Genomic DNA, 14,098 nt, shown 5'->3' on the forward strand with positions numbered 1-14,098 from the left:
AACGGGCCCTTATGTCCAGTAGCCAGATGTTCCATCAACAGGTACACAAAAAAGCTGGAGAAACTCAGCGGGTGCAGCAGCATCTATGGAGCGAAGGAAATAGTCAACGTTTCGGGCCGAAACCCCCATCAACAAACAGCCTTTAGCTCCTGCTGTGGGCCCCACCCCACCGGCGCCGCCGGCGTTACCCTTTTAAACGCGGATGCAGGTCCTGATTTGCCACGTCAGTCGCTGCTCTGATTGGTCGAGCGGTCCCGGATGTCACGTGACCAACGGATCAGTCGGAAGTGAAACGATGGAGGAGCGCGAGGGGCCGGCGGTGACAGCAGGTGGTTCAGTGTAGACAGTGGGGTAGATAGTGTGTGTATAGTGGTGTAGTGTGTGGGGTATAGAGTGTGTGTATATGTGTGGTGTAGAGTGTGTAGTGTGGGGTAGATAGTGGTGTAGTGTGTGGGGTATAGAGTGTATATGTGTAGTGTGGTGTAGATAGTGTGTAGACAGTGGGGTAGATAGTGTCTGTATAGTGGTGTAGAGTGTGGGGTACAGTGTAGAGTGTGGGGTAGATAGAGTGTATAGGGGAGTGTGTGTAGTGTGGTGTGGGGTAGAGTGACAGCAGGTGGTGGGTGTATATAGAGTGTGTAGTGTGGGGTACAGAGTGTGTGTGTATGTGTGGTGTAGAGTGGTGTAGTGTGGGGTAGATAGTGTGTGTAGTGTGTGGGGTATAGAGTGTGTGTATATGTGTCCTGTAGAGTGTGGGGTATAGAGTGTGTAGTGTGTAGTGTGGGGTAGCGTGTGGGGTACACAGAGTGTGTGGGGTATATGTGTCCTGTAGTGTGTGGGGTATAGAGTGTGTGTAGTGTGGGGTAGATGGTGTGTAGGTGTAGTGGGGGTAGAGTGTGTCTGTATAGTGTGTGTAGAGGTGTAGGGTATAGAGTGTAGTAGTGTGTGTAGTAGATAGTGTGTATAGGGTGTAGTGTGACAGCAGGTGGTTCAGTGTAGACAGTGGGGTAGATGTGTCCTGTAGAGTGTATGTGTATGTGTGCGTAGTGTGTGGGGTAGATAGTGTGTATAGTGGTGTGTAGTGTGTGGGGTATAGAGAGTGTGGTATACTGTGGGGTACACTGTGTATGTGTAGTGTAGAGTGTATGTGTGGTATATAGTGGTGTAGACCGGTGTAGAGTGTGTGGGGTACACTGTGGTTCAGTGTAGAGTGTGGGGTAGAGAGTGTGTGTATGTGTGGTGTAGAGTGCGTGTAGTGTGGGGTATAGAGTGTGTGTGGTGTAGAGTGTGGGGTATATGTGTCCTGTAGAGTGCGTGTAGTGTGGGGTAGATAGTGTGTGTATGTGTAGAGTGTGGGGTACACTGGGGTTCAGTGTAGAGTGTATGTGTGGTATATAGTGGTGTAGACCGGTGTAGAGTGTGTGGGGTACACTGTGGTTCAGTGTAGACAGTGGGGTAGATAGTGTGTATAGTGGTGTAGTGTGGGGTACAGAGTGTAGAGAGTGTGTGTAGTGTGGGATAGAGTGTGGGATAGAGTGTGGGGTAGATAGTGTGTATAGTGGTGTATTTGTAGTGTGGGGTACACTGGGGTTCAGTGTAGATTGTGTAGAGTGTGTAGTGTAGAGTGTGTGTGTATATGTGTAGAGTGTGTGTGTATGTATAGTGTGGACTGGTGTAGAGTGTGGGGTACACTGGGGTTCAGTGTGGGGCCGATAGTGGTATAGAGTGTGTATAGTGTAGAGTGGTGTATAATGTGGGGTACACTGGTGTATAGTGTGGGTACAGTGTGGGGGGAGAGTGGGGTACGGTGTAGACTGGTGTACAGCGTGGGCTATAGCGTGGGGTACACGTGTACAGGGGGGGTACGCTGGTGTACAGTGGGGGAGGCCGAGGGGCCGGCGGTAATGGCAGGTGGTGGAGGGCTTCCAGTTTGGGGGATGGGGAGACTGGTAGAGTAGGGGAAGGGGGGAGAGAGAGGGGGAGACGGAGTGGGGGCAGGTGCGTGGGGGGGAGTGAGTGAGGGTCAGGTGGGAGGGTGAGTGCGGGGAGAGCTGGGCTCCAGTCTGAGAGGGGGAGGGGGTGGTGGAGAGGAGAGGAGAGATTGTGGAGGGAGGAGGAGATTGGTGCTGGAGGGGGAGTTGCAGTGAGAAATTTTGAGCTAAAACCATTTTCTTTGAATTTCCCCCTTACCTCGTTTCATTTGCATTCTTATCCTTTTACTCTGTGAAACAAAAATCTAAATTGCATTAGAATGTTTAACTACAAACCAATATAGACTATTTGGCTTCCTTCTGTATCATAGCTTGAAGGAATAAAGCAGGTGCAGGGATGCAATTAACAAGGAAATTAATAGCAAAAAAGCTGCATCAAAAATAATTACTAGTAAAATCAAGGTAAATCTGAAGGTGCTTAATGTACAGATTTGAACAAAAACAGAAAATATTTCTAACAATTCAGCAGGTCTAGCAGCATCTGTGAGAAGAGAAACCATCAACATTTTGGGTCTGGACTGGAAAGGGAAAATACACACTGATTTTCAGTAGGAGGGGAGGTCAGGGAGAGATGGATAGAACAAATGTGATACAATGAGTGAAAATGGCTTACTAGTAGTAGTTACTGCCACATTAGGTTTCATGGTCTGTGTAATGAGTTGTTAATGTGAGACTTGCCTGTCCGGCTACACCTGCTGAGTTTGTGCACAATTTGTATATCTTCAGCATCTGCAGTTTTGGAAACATAGAAAATAGGTGCAGGAGTAGGCCATTCAGCCCTTTGAGCCAGCACCACCATTCATTGTGATCATGGCTGATCATCCAGAATCAGTAGATTCTGCTTTCTCTCCATAACCTTTGATTCTGTTTCCCTAGGAGCAATATCCAACTCTCTTGAATACATCCAGTGAATTGGCCTCCACTGCCTTCTGTGGCAGAGAATTCCACAGATTCACAACTGGGTGAAAAGGTCTTTCCTCATCTCAGTCCTAAACCCTTATTTGTAAACTATGACCCCTGGATCTGGACTCCTCCAACATCGAGAACATTTTTCCTGCATCTAACCTGTATAATCCCTTAATAATTTTACATATTTCTATAATATCCCTTCTCATCCTTCAAAATTCCAGTGAATACAAGCCTATTCAATCCATTCTTTTATCATAATTTATTTCATTCTTTCGATCAATTTCCCTCCTGGGATAAATAAAGTTCTATCATATTGTATATCCCTGTCCCGTCATCCCGGGAATTAATCTAGTGAACCTAAACTGCACTCCCTCAATAGCAGGAATGTCCTTCTTCAAATTAGGAGACCAAAAACTGCACACAATACTCCAGGTGTGGTCTCACCAGGACCCTGTACAACTGCAGTAGGACCTCTTTGCTCCTATATTCAAATCCCCTCTGAATTGAAGGCCAACATGTCATTAGCTTTCTTTACTGCCTACTGACCCTGCATGCTTACTTTCAGTGACTCATGTACAAGGACACTCAGGTCTCGTTGTACTTCCCCTTTTCCTAATCTGACACCATAGATTTTTGTCTACCATTCAGATAATAATCTGCATTCTTGTTCTTGCCAGCAAAGTAGATAACCTCACATTTATTCACATTGTTATACTGCATCTGCCCAGTCATCCAATTTATCCAAGTCACCCTGCAGCCTCATAGTATCCTCCTTGCAGCTCACGCTGCCACCAAGCTTTGTGTCATTCACAAATGGAGATGTTACATTTAATTCCTTCGTCTAGATCGATAATATATTGTAAATAACTGGGGTCCCAGCTTTAAGTTTTGCGGCACCCTACTGGTCTCTGCCGGCCATTCTGAAATGGACCAGTTAATTCCTATAGTTTTGAACAAATGTATTTAATCTTTTAATGGGAGAAATATTATACGTATGGAAAAGGTGACACCACTGGAAATGCTAAATAAGGATAATTAAAAAGGATTGTCAACTTTACAGAGTGGCTCAGGTGTATTTTAAATGCTTAAGTGAACCACAGGAGGAAATTGTACCAGATATGTGGTATTTTCAAGGCGCAGATAGGTTGGTGTCAGCCAACTGGAAACTGCTGGTGTGCCGTAGTTTGAAAAGGGAGAAAGCACCAGGCTGAGGAACCTTGGGCCGGTCAACCTTCTGTTGGTCACTGAGGGTGAAGATAATTGTTGGAGAGTTCGAGGGAATTGAGAAATAATTATTTTACTCAACTGCCTGTGAAGTTGATGGAAGCATGGCATTTAAGTATTAATAAGCAAACTGCTAGATAAATTCAGTGGGTTGAGCAGTATCCGCAGGGGGAAAGAAATTTGCTGTGCCACCAGAAGTTTTCTTTTTTTGCTCCAGATTCAAGCATCTGCAGTCTCTTGTTTGAAGCAGTTCCTGGATAAGTACCTTTAAGTTGCTTCATCGGTAGCACTGGTTAACTAAATGGGATTAAGCTATATCCTGTGTTTGGCTAGCCCAAGTTTGAAGGGCCGAATAGGGTTGCGTTGTCCCGCAAGGTCCTGAGTCCCTGCAGTCCCATTTCCCTTGGCCCTGTTTACATTATCCATGCTCCTCATGAATTTGTACACTTCCACTAGGTCACACCTGAGCCTTCAATACTCCTCAGACAAAAGTCCCAGCCTATCCCTGTAACACAACCCCTTAATCATTAAAATATTAAAAAAAGTTCCAGCATTGACTCCTTGGAGGTGCCAATATCTGAGAAACAGCCATTTTACACCACACTCCATCTGACTTTCCTAACCATGCTGTGATAGATCCTGTAATTCCATGGGGCTAACGGGCCTTCTGAAAATTCATGTGGTCAACATCTTACACAATTCTTTAAGCTTCCTTTGTTATCTCACCAAAAAACATTCAGTCAGGTCAGTTAAACATAATTGTTCTTTATTATATCGGGGTCCTCTTTATCAAATGAACCTTTACCAAGTGCCTATTAATATTTTCTCTGATAATTGTCATTAAAAGCTGTTCCACAACTGAGAAACTGATTGGCCTGTAGTTGTCTGATAAATCTGTAGACGTTTTCTGAACACTCCATTCTGACCTAACTAGACAAGCAGGGCAGAATACTTTCCACAGATGGAAATCTCTGTACACCGTAAGAGACTGAACCTATTTTCATTCCATACCCATGGGGTCACCTGGTGAAGTTTGGGCAGGGACATCATCAGTCAGAGTATTGATTATAGAAGTTGGAAAGGTCATGTTGCAATTGTATAAGACGTTCATGAGAACGCATTTAGAATATTGTGATCAGTTCTGGGCACCGTTATAGAAAGATATTGTCAAGCTGGAAAGGGTTCAGAGAAAGTTTACAAGGATGTTGCCAGGACTAGAGGGTGTGAGCTATAGGGAGAGGTTGAGTAGGCTTGGTCTCTATTCCTTGGAGCGCACGTCGAGGAGGGGTGATCTTATAGAAGTGTATAAAATCATGAGATGAATTGATCGGATAGATGCACAGAATCTCTTGCCCAGAGTAGGGGAATAGAGGGCTTAGGTTCAAGGCGAAGAAGAAAAGATTTAATAAGAATCTGAGGGGTAACTTTTTCACACAAAGGGTGGTGGGTGTATGGAACAAGCTGCCAGAGAAGGTAGTTGAGGATGGGACTATCCCAACATTTAAGAAACAGTTAGACAAGTACATGGATAGGACGGGTTCAGAGGGATACGGGCCAAGCACGGGCAAGTGGGACTAGTGTAGCTGGGACATTTTGGCCGGTGTGTGCAAGTTGAGCCGAAGGGCCAGTTTCCACATTGTATCACTCTATGACTCCATAACTCCAATTTGTTCCCCAGCTACTCCTTGTATCAGGCCAACCTACCTGAGGTGTTTTAGCTGTCTAGACGATATTCATGTGTGGGTAAAATGTCAGCATTTGTTTCTGTTTCCCTTTCAGTGACACAGTTGCTCCACATCCTTTCGGAATATGGCTGGTATATCTTCTTCAGCTGCGTGGCTGGCTACTTTGTCCTTCAGAGAATTGGTTCCATAATGCGATTGAAGAGCCGCCAGCAGCCACAGGCCACGGAGGCTGAACTTGGTACAGAATTTTACAATATTTTACTTTAACGGGCATTTTTTAACTTTTATCCAGATTCTAAACTGAATTAATACATTTGTAATCTACAAGTGAGAATTGAATTTCAAAATGCAAGGAATCTTCGGCTGGAGTAACTCAGCGGGTCAGGCAGCATCTGTGGAGAACGTGGATAGGTGACGTTTCACAGAGTGCTGGAGTAACTCAGAGAGTCAGGCAGCATCTGTGGAGAACATGGATAGGTGACGTTTCACAGAGTGCTGGAGTAACTCAGCGGGTCAGGCAGCATCTGTGGAGAACATGGATAGGTGACGTTTCACAGAGTGCTGGAGTAACTCAGCCGGTCAGGCAGCATCTGTGGAGAACATGGATAGGTGACGTTTCACAGAGTGCTGGAGTAACTCAGCAGGTCAGGCAGCATCTGTGGAGAACATGGATGGGTGACGTTTCACAGAGTGCTGGAGTAACTCAGCGGGTCAGGCAGCATCTGTGGAGAACATGGATAGGTGACATTTCACAGAGTGCTGGAGTAACTCAGCGGGTCAGGCAGCATCAGTGGAGAACATGGATAGGTGACGTGAACAGGAATGGGTGGTCGGGGGTCCGGACCTTCTTCAGACAGGAATAAAATAGTTTGTAGACGGCTCCCAACCTGAAACGCCACCAACCTTTTTCTTCTGAGATGCTGACTGACTCGTTGAGTTACTCCAGCACTCAGTGTCTATCTTCTGTATAAACCAGCACCTGCAGTTAATTTTTACATAAATCTTGGGCTGGATTGGCTTGTGATTGACTAAAGTTTATTTCATGCTCTGGATTTGAATCTGTTTATTAGGGGCTACAGACCTTTTATTGGATGCTCGAAGTAGACATTGATGTGATAGTCAGAATGGCTTCTTGTACCGTATATTTTTTTATCATTCTGCAAACTTCTATTTGCTTTGTCATTGATAAGACAGGTTGATTGGTAGGGTGCAAAGTCGTTTTATGAGGATGTTTCTGGGACTGGAGGGTTTGCATTATGATAACTGATCCACACAAAAGGACACACAGTGCTGGAGTAACTCAGCTGGTCAGGCAGCATCTACGGGGAACATGGATAGATCCCGCTTCAGACTAATCCCTACAAGCTGGGTTCATGACATCCATTTGAGAAGGTTGAGCATATTATTAGAATTTATTATTTCTACTATATTTTCTCATCATATTTTAAGAGTTTTTGGAATAATTTTACATTTGAACTTTGATGCCATTGGACTTCAATTGTGATTTGATGGTGGTTTGTTAGTTTCACATTGTGGACAACCCACCTTCTAGATGTAACAGAAAACTCAGTAAATCATTGTCTTTGGACAGAAATGTAGTCTTCTCTCTGGTCAATTTATTAAGTTTGTCTTAGTTCTGCATTCATAAGAATTATTTGATCTATATTTCATAATATCGGATATGAACTATTCCTATGCCTATTCCTAAAGGTAAAATCTATTTTGCTTAAGGTTGGAGCTTCTTTAAATGTATTAATGTATTCTCCTTGTGTCCAGAACCATCATTAATTGTGAGACGGCAGGAAGCAATGGATGCTGCTCGGCATCGCATGCAGCAAGAACTGGATTCCCAAGCAGCGAAATACAAAGAGAAACAGAAAGAAGTAAGGGCGCATCAAATCATTTGGTCCTGATGGTAAAATGAAAGCCCATGCAAACAGATCTGAACATAGAAACATAGAAATTAGGTGCAGGAGTAGGCCATTCAGCCCTTCGAGCCTGCACCGCCATTCAATATGATCATGGCTGATCATCCAACTCAGTATCCCGTACCTGCCTTCTCTCCATACCCCCTGATCCCCTTAGCCACAAGGGCCACATCTAACTCCCTCTTAAATATAGCCAATGAACTGGCCTCAACTACCCTCTGTGGCAGAGAGTTCCAGAGATTCACCACTCTCTGTGTGAAAAAAGTTCTTCTCATCTCGGTTTTAAAGGATTTCCCCCTTATCCTTAAGCTGTGACCCCTTGTCCTGGACTTCCCCAACATCGGGAACAATCTTCCTGCATCTAGCCTGTCCAACCCCTTAAGAATTTCGTAAGTTTCTATAAGATCCCCTCTCAATCTCCTAAATTCTAGAGAGTATAAACCAAGTCTATCCAGTCTTTCTTCATAAGACAGTCCTGACATCCCAGGAATCAGTCTGGTGAACCTTCTCTGCACTCCCTCTATGGCAATAATGTCCTTCCTCAGATTTGGAGACCAAAACTGTACGCAATACTCCAGGTGTGGTCTCACCAAGACCCTGTACAACTGCAGTAGGACCTCCCTGCTCCTATACTCAAATCCTTTTGCAATGAAAGCTAACATACCATTCGCTTTCTTTACTGCCTGCTGCACCTGCATGTGTACCTTCAATGACTGGTGTACCATGACACCCAGGTCTCGCTGCATCTCCCCCTTTCCCAATAGGCCATCATTTAGATAATAGTCTGCTTTCCCGTTTTTGCCACCAAAATGGATAACCTCACATTTATCCACATCAGTACATGCAGCACGGGCTGACAATGCACGCATTATGTGTTCCACGGGTGTGGGAATTGTAAGCCAGGGGAAAACAAGGATTTAAAAATTGTGATTTTAAATATCCTTTGTCAAAGGCTGGGAATAGATTCGGAAGTCATTTAGTCAAGCATGTATAAAAGGAATAATATGAAGGGCTGTGAGTTTAGTCGGAAGTCAATGGAGGCGTGTTGGACTGGACAACTTCTGTACAATGTATCATCCCAGAAAGTTAGCAAACTGCGGGGAGAACTGAGAATGGGATTTGTTTAGTAGATTGCTGAGATGTTAGGAACATGGAAGATGTAATTTAATTTGGATGATTCTGATGTGGTAGATTTTTTGAAGAAGAAAACTAAGATTAAGAGCTAACAAGTAAACTAACAATGGTAAATGAACAAGTGGATGTGTGCAGCATTGGGCTAATTTGTTACTGTAAGACTGAATAAGACTCATTGGTTCAAGCTGTGCAGATTCGGCTCTGGGGCGGTGGCTATTTGACCTTGTTGTTTTCTTTAATGCAGGTTGAAGAAGAGAAAAGAAGGGAGAAAATCCAAGCCTGGGAAAATTTGCAAGAAGGAAAGAGCACCCGGAGGAAACCAATCACAGATCCTGTAACATGATCTTGTTATGTTTAGTTATTTACAATTGAGATGTCGTTAATGTATAATGTTCATGTTTATGAGATGAATAGGGCTAATTAGTTGTTTTATCATTGTTTGATATCAGGAGCCAGAATCCAACACACCAAGAGCAACAAAACCCAAATCTGACAAGAAGCCCTTGAGAGGAGGTGAGTGTTCCTAATCACCAAGTACTCACTGGTGTGGAGTCAAGTGTTCAGGGGAACAGCAACCATGTTTACATGGACATTGAATACTTTAACCCTGCATTTTATTCTCTGTTTCGAACAAATATTGCCAGGATATCCGCCTTAAGTTGTGGCAGAGTTGATTAATAGCTCCAGTGTATTAGTAGCATTATCACTTCAACGGGCCTTAGGAGTTCATCTGTGACCTGAGTTGATAACCTGGGTCACCTTGATTATGGTATGACTGATTGAAGCACAATTTCTCTGCCTCCTGCAGTAGTTTAACAGGTACTAGCAACATCATAGTGCATTTAGTAGAACTGCTAAATACTAAGTTTCTCAGATGCACAAAGAATGCAAAGACTCTTTTGCCCAGACTAGGGAATCAAGATCAGGGGGCATATGTTTAAGGGGAGAGAGGAAAGATTTAATAGGAAACTGACTGGCACCGTTTTCACATAGGGAGGTGGGTATTAGGAACAAGCTAGAGGAGATAATTGAGGCAGGTACTATATCAACATTTAAAAGACATTTGAAGGTACATGGATAGGGAAGGCTTCAAGGGATATAGGCCAAACATGACCAGATGGGCCTAGTGTAGCAGAGGCATCTTGGTCGGCGTGGGAAAGATGGGCAGAAGGGCCCTTTTCTGTGCTGTATGACTAACTTTAATCCAAGAAGCCTTGTATTTTAATTCTCTATACTTTTTTTGTATACATTTAATAGTAACATTTCTGCAGTTAAAATACCAGTTATTTATTTTGTCAATTTTTAATCCCTGTTGTACTTTGGAAAGCCAAATCAGTTGATCCTCAGAAGCTTACCTGTGGGGGTCACTCATCTTTACCTCCCCTCCCTCCCAACTTCCATGAACTTTCTTGAATCTGAGTGTGTGATGCCTTTCACTAATTATGGAAGTTAGTGCAGGTTGCAAGCCTTGGGATTCAATTTATCTTCTTTACAAAAGCAATTCTCCCTGCGGTCCAAAGTTTGGTCTAGTGTTTAATTGCCTGTAACACAATACATATAAATAATATATAATGGACAAATTCAATCAATTAATAAAGAAAATGTCCAAGTCCTTTGTGCAACCAAAGATAGTCCATAGTCCATTGGTTAGAGTTGAAGAGCCTGATGGTTGTTGGGAAGAAACTATTGTTTAACCTGATGGTCACGGTTTTCGACTCCCATGCCTTCCCGATGTTGGAGTGAAATGAGAGCATTGCTTGGGTGGTGTAGGTCCTTTTGCGGTTGCACCTCCCGTCTGGTCTGTTCTCCTGCTGTGGATGCATCAGATAATGTACACTCTGTTCACCACCTTGTGGTCACCCTGCTGCTCTCAATAATACTTCCATATATATTGACCTTGGGGGAGTACAGATTCACTAGCTGAGGGCCATTTGGATGGCAGTGATGTCTCCATGTATTGTACCTGTCTTCATATGTAATCTCAGAACTCCAGTAAAGAGACCCACACGCACAAACAGACATCTGCGGTGTAAGACTTAGTTTTTTTAATTCTTTCACTGAATGTGCCACTGCCAATGGTGGCACATTGATCATTTCTAAATATTTGGCACTCATCCACTTAGGTACCCAATGTACTACCATACCCCATGTCACAAAGTGTGATTTTCTGACTGCTCCATGCTCTTTGAAATGTCACAGTATTTTGCTGTTGGTCTTTCAGGTTTTAATCCCCTGACGGGTGACGGCGGTGGTTCGTGTTTGTGGAGACCAGGTCACAGAGGGCCTTCTTCTGGAGCGTGAGGTTAGAGAGCGGTCAGTGGCGTTACCAGAGCTACTGGCCATCTTTGGACACTGTCTACCCTGCTCCCTAGCTTGTCAATTTCAATCATTTTATTTTGTTACAGCTAGTTTCAATTTTCTGTTAGACCTAAATTTTATCATTCACTTTTTAATGTAAAGAGCATTGTTTACTCAAGTGAAACGTTATATGAATTGACAGCTATGAATGATGTTATCCCTGTAAATGGCATTGCCAGCGAGGATCTCTGAAAATGGGCGTGGGTAGTGACATTAAAACATCTTATTAAATCTTTGGTTTTGATACCAACATAAATACATTAATTTTGTTTTAGCTGATAATTAAAACCATTAACTATGTTTGAGATTCCAAATGTTTAATTAGTAGTTATGTTAAGTATATTTTCTATACTGGTTATGGATACCTGAGAAAAAACTTGATTTGTGTGCGTATATCTGCATGTGTTTGTTTTTTAATTGTCCTATCTACCTGTGCATGTCTTTATGCTTATGGAAAAGGAAAAGTTTGTGCAGATACATGTATTTTTGTGGACAATTCGTTTTTTGTAGATAAGAGAGCTATTTATAGATGAGTGAATATCATTCCATGAACACTTACACATGCTTCTGCAGTTTTGTGTGGATTTCTGTAGTCTAGTGTGCACATTTCTTTCAATCCATGTGGCTATTTCTATAGAATTGTTTCTGCGCAATGATCTGTGCATGTGTGCTTTCGTTAAAAAGTCTCTAGAATAAGCGAGTTCGGTATTCCGACTGCGCATGCCTGGGTCAAAGGTCACTATGCATAAACATTGCTGGAAAGCAGTGGAGCTGTGTACATATACACCTTCATTTCTTCCTTTTTTTCCAGGTTTGATTCTTCTGGGTAGAATCAGCTTTCAAACTACGAATTATTGTTTATTGTTCCTTTGTTAAAAACTAAGATTATTTTGTCATTTTTATTGCTTTATACTTTGGTGAGTGAGCGAGATCGTGCTCGTCTGGGGTCGGGCCCGGAGCTCTGGCGCTGTGGGCGCTGTTGAGTTGCTGCTGGGCTGTTCCAGTCCCCTCCCGAATGTCTCGTGACTGTCTGGGGGTGGCCAAAGGTGTCGGGCCAGGCATGCAGCCGGCGAGGCAGAGGCAGCCAAATTGCTGCAGCGCTTTGTGTGTTTCCCCATTGAAGGCTGGTGCTCATAGAAAATAGGTGCAGGAGTAGGCCATTCGGCCCTTCGGGCCTGCACCGCCATTCAATATGATCATGGATGATCATCCAACTCGGTATCCTGTACCTGCCTTCTCTCCATACCCCCTGATCCCTTTAGCCACAAAAGCCACATCTAATTCCCTCTTAAATATAGCCAATGAACTGGCCTCAACTACCTTCTGTGGCAGAGAATTCCACAGATTCACCACTCTCTGTTTAAAAAAAGATTTTCTCATCTCGGTCCTAAAAGATTTCCCCCTTATCCTTGAACTGTGACCCTTGTTCTGGACTTCCCCAACATCGGGAACAATCTTCCTGCATCTAGCCTGTCCAACCCCTGAAGAATTTTGTAAGTTTCTATAAGATCCCCCCCTCAATCTGCGCCAGCACGGGGGGGGGGGGGGGGGGTGTGGTTGGCCACTGGTGGTGCCTGGCCCCTCGGCGAGCGGGTTCCTCGGGAGTTGGGTTGGGCTGGAGTTGGCGCTTCTTCTCCGCGCTGGCTGTGGGCCTGGAGCCGCTGGGATGGGACACCCAGCTGCGGCTCGACAGCACCTGCGGCGCTGGGTACCCAGGTTCGATCCTGGCTGCGGATGAAGCGCAGGTCTGTGAGCAATCTCCGCTGTCTCTCACTCGCATCTGCCCCCTCTCTGTTGCTGTTACCCCGCTCTCCCGCTACCCTGTTTGTTTGGGGGGGGGGGGGGGGGTGAGGAGTTGACCATTTATGGGAGTCTCTCTGGAATCGAGAATTTAATTGCTCATTTGTATTCGTATTAGCAGGATAGTTTGACTCAGAAACTATCATCGTTGTGTTCTAGTCTGGAATACATTCACTTTCCTATAATGTGACCACACGGCACCCCTGTTCCTCAGATTAAAGATATTTTTACACATAAATTATGAACAAAGATGAGAATTTATATACTGTTTCTTCAGCCAGCTAGTTCGCTTTTGTTTATGGTGAAAGACCTTTGACAAATCCCATGAATCCTTGCGGTTTTTGGAATACCGAACTCGCTTATTGCTTACCTTTTTGGACATGGGGACGTTGTTCTTTAGTTTTAGTGTTTCTGTGAGCATGTAACTAGATTTGAAGGAAACTGTTGACATGTTTGTGGACACATGTATGATCAGAGTAGATAGGGGGATGATAGATGGCTCTGATTTGCTGGGCAGTAGAGCCTATTCCTGTGTTGCACCTCTCTATTACTCAGTTTGAGTATCATTCTGCATATTTGTGTATCCAATTCTGTCAGTCTTTGTGGGTGCGTTTCTATAGATTCTATGATGGGCCCAAGGGAGACTGTTTGTACATTTGTGTGTAAGTTTCTGTTTTTTTTAATCCTTGTGTATACATATTTCTGCAAATCTTTGTGTGTGGTGAAGGTTTGACATGGACATTTGAGTAGTTGTGATTCTGTAGATGTCTGTTGTTCACTTTAGTGGGTATGTACTTGTGAAGAATTGTCTGGATATTTCTGTATTTCTCTACTTTTGTGTGCAGGTGCGATTCTGAATGTAATCTTCAGTGGTTCTCTGTGTGTCTGCAGATTTGTGCAAACAGTTTAATATGTGAGGAGTTCTAAAGATCAGAGCATGCCAGTTTTGTAGATTTGTGTGTATTTTTGGAGAGAGCTGTCCAGTTTGCACAAATCTGTCAGTTATCTTTCACAAATTGGAGTTTCAGTACTCTTGAGTGTATTCGTAGATTCTGTACATCCTTAGATT

The 14,098-nt window shown here is 43.7% G+C and overlaps 1 protein-coding gene across 1 annotated transcript; it reads left to right on the plus strand.

The window, feature by feature from the left end:
* The first annotated feature begins 187 nt into the window (after window positions 1–187).
* selenos (selenoprotein S) lies at window positions 188–11,529 on the plus strand. Its single transcript, XM_055660977.1, has 6 exons — window positions 188–329; window positions 5,904–6,047; window positions 7,586–7,692; window positions 9,116–9,205; window positions 9,321–9,384; window positions 11,093–11,529. Exons 1-6 carry the CDS (start codon window positions 203–205, stop codon window positions 11,170–11,172), a joined length of 612 nt encoding a protein of 203 aa, XP_055516952.1. The 5' UTR covers window positions 188–202; the 3' UTR covers window positions 11,173–11,529.
* The last annotated feature ends 2,569 nt before the right edge of the window (window positions 11,530–14,098 follow it).

Source organism: Leucoraja erinacea, chromosome 33, assembly GCF_028641065.1.
Source record: "Leucoraja erinacea ecotype New England chromosome 33, Leri_hhj_1, whole genome shotgun sequence".
In the NCBI taxonomy this organism is placed as follows: Eukaryota; Metazoa; Chordata; class Chondrichthyes; order Rajiformes; family Rajidae; genus Leucoraja; species Leucoraja erinaceus.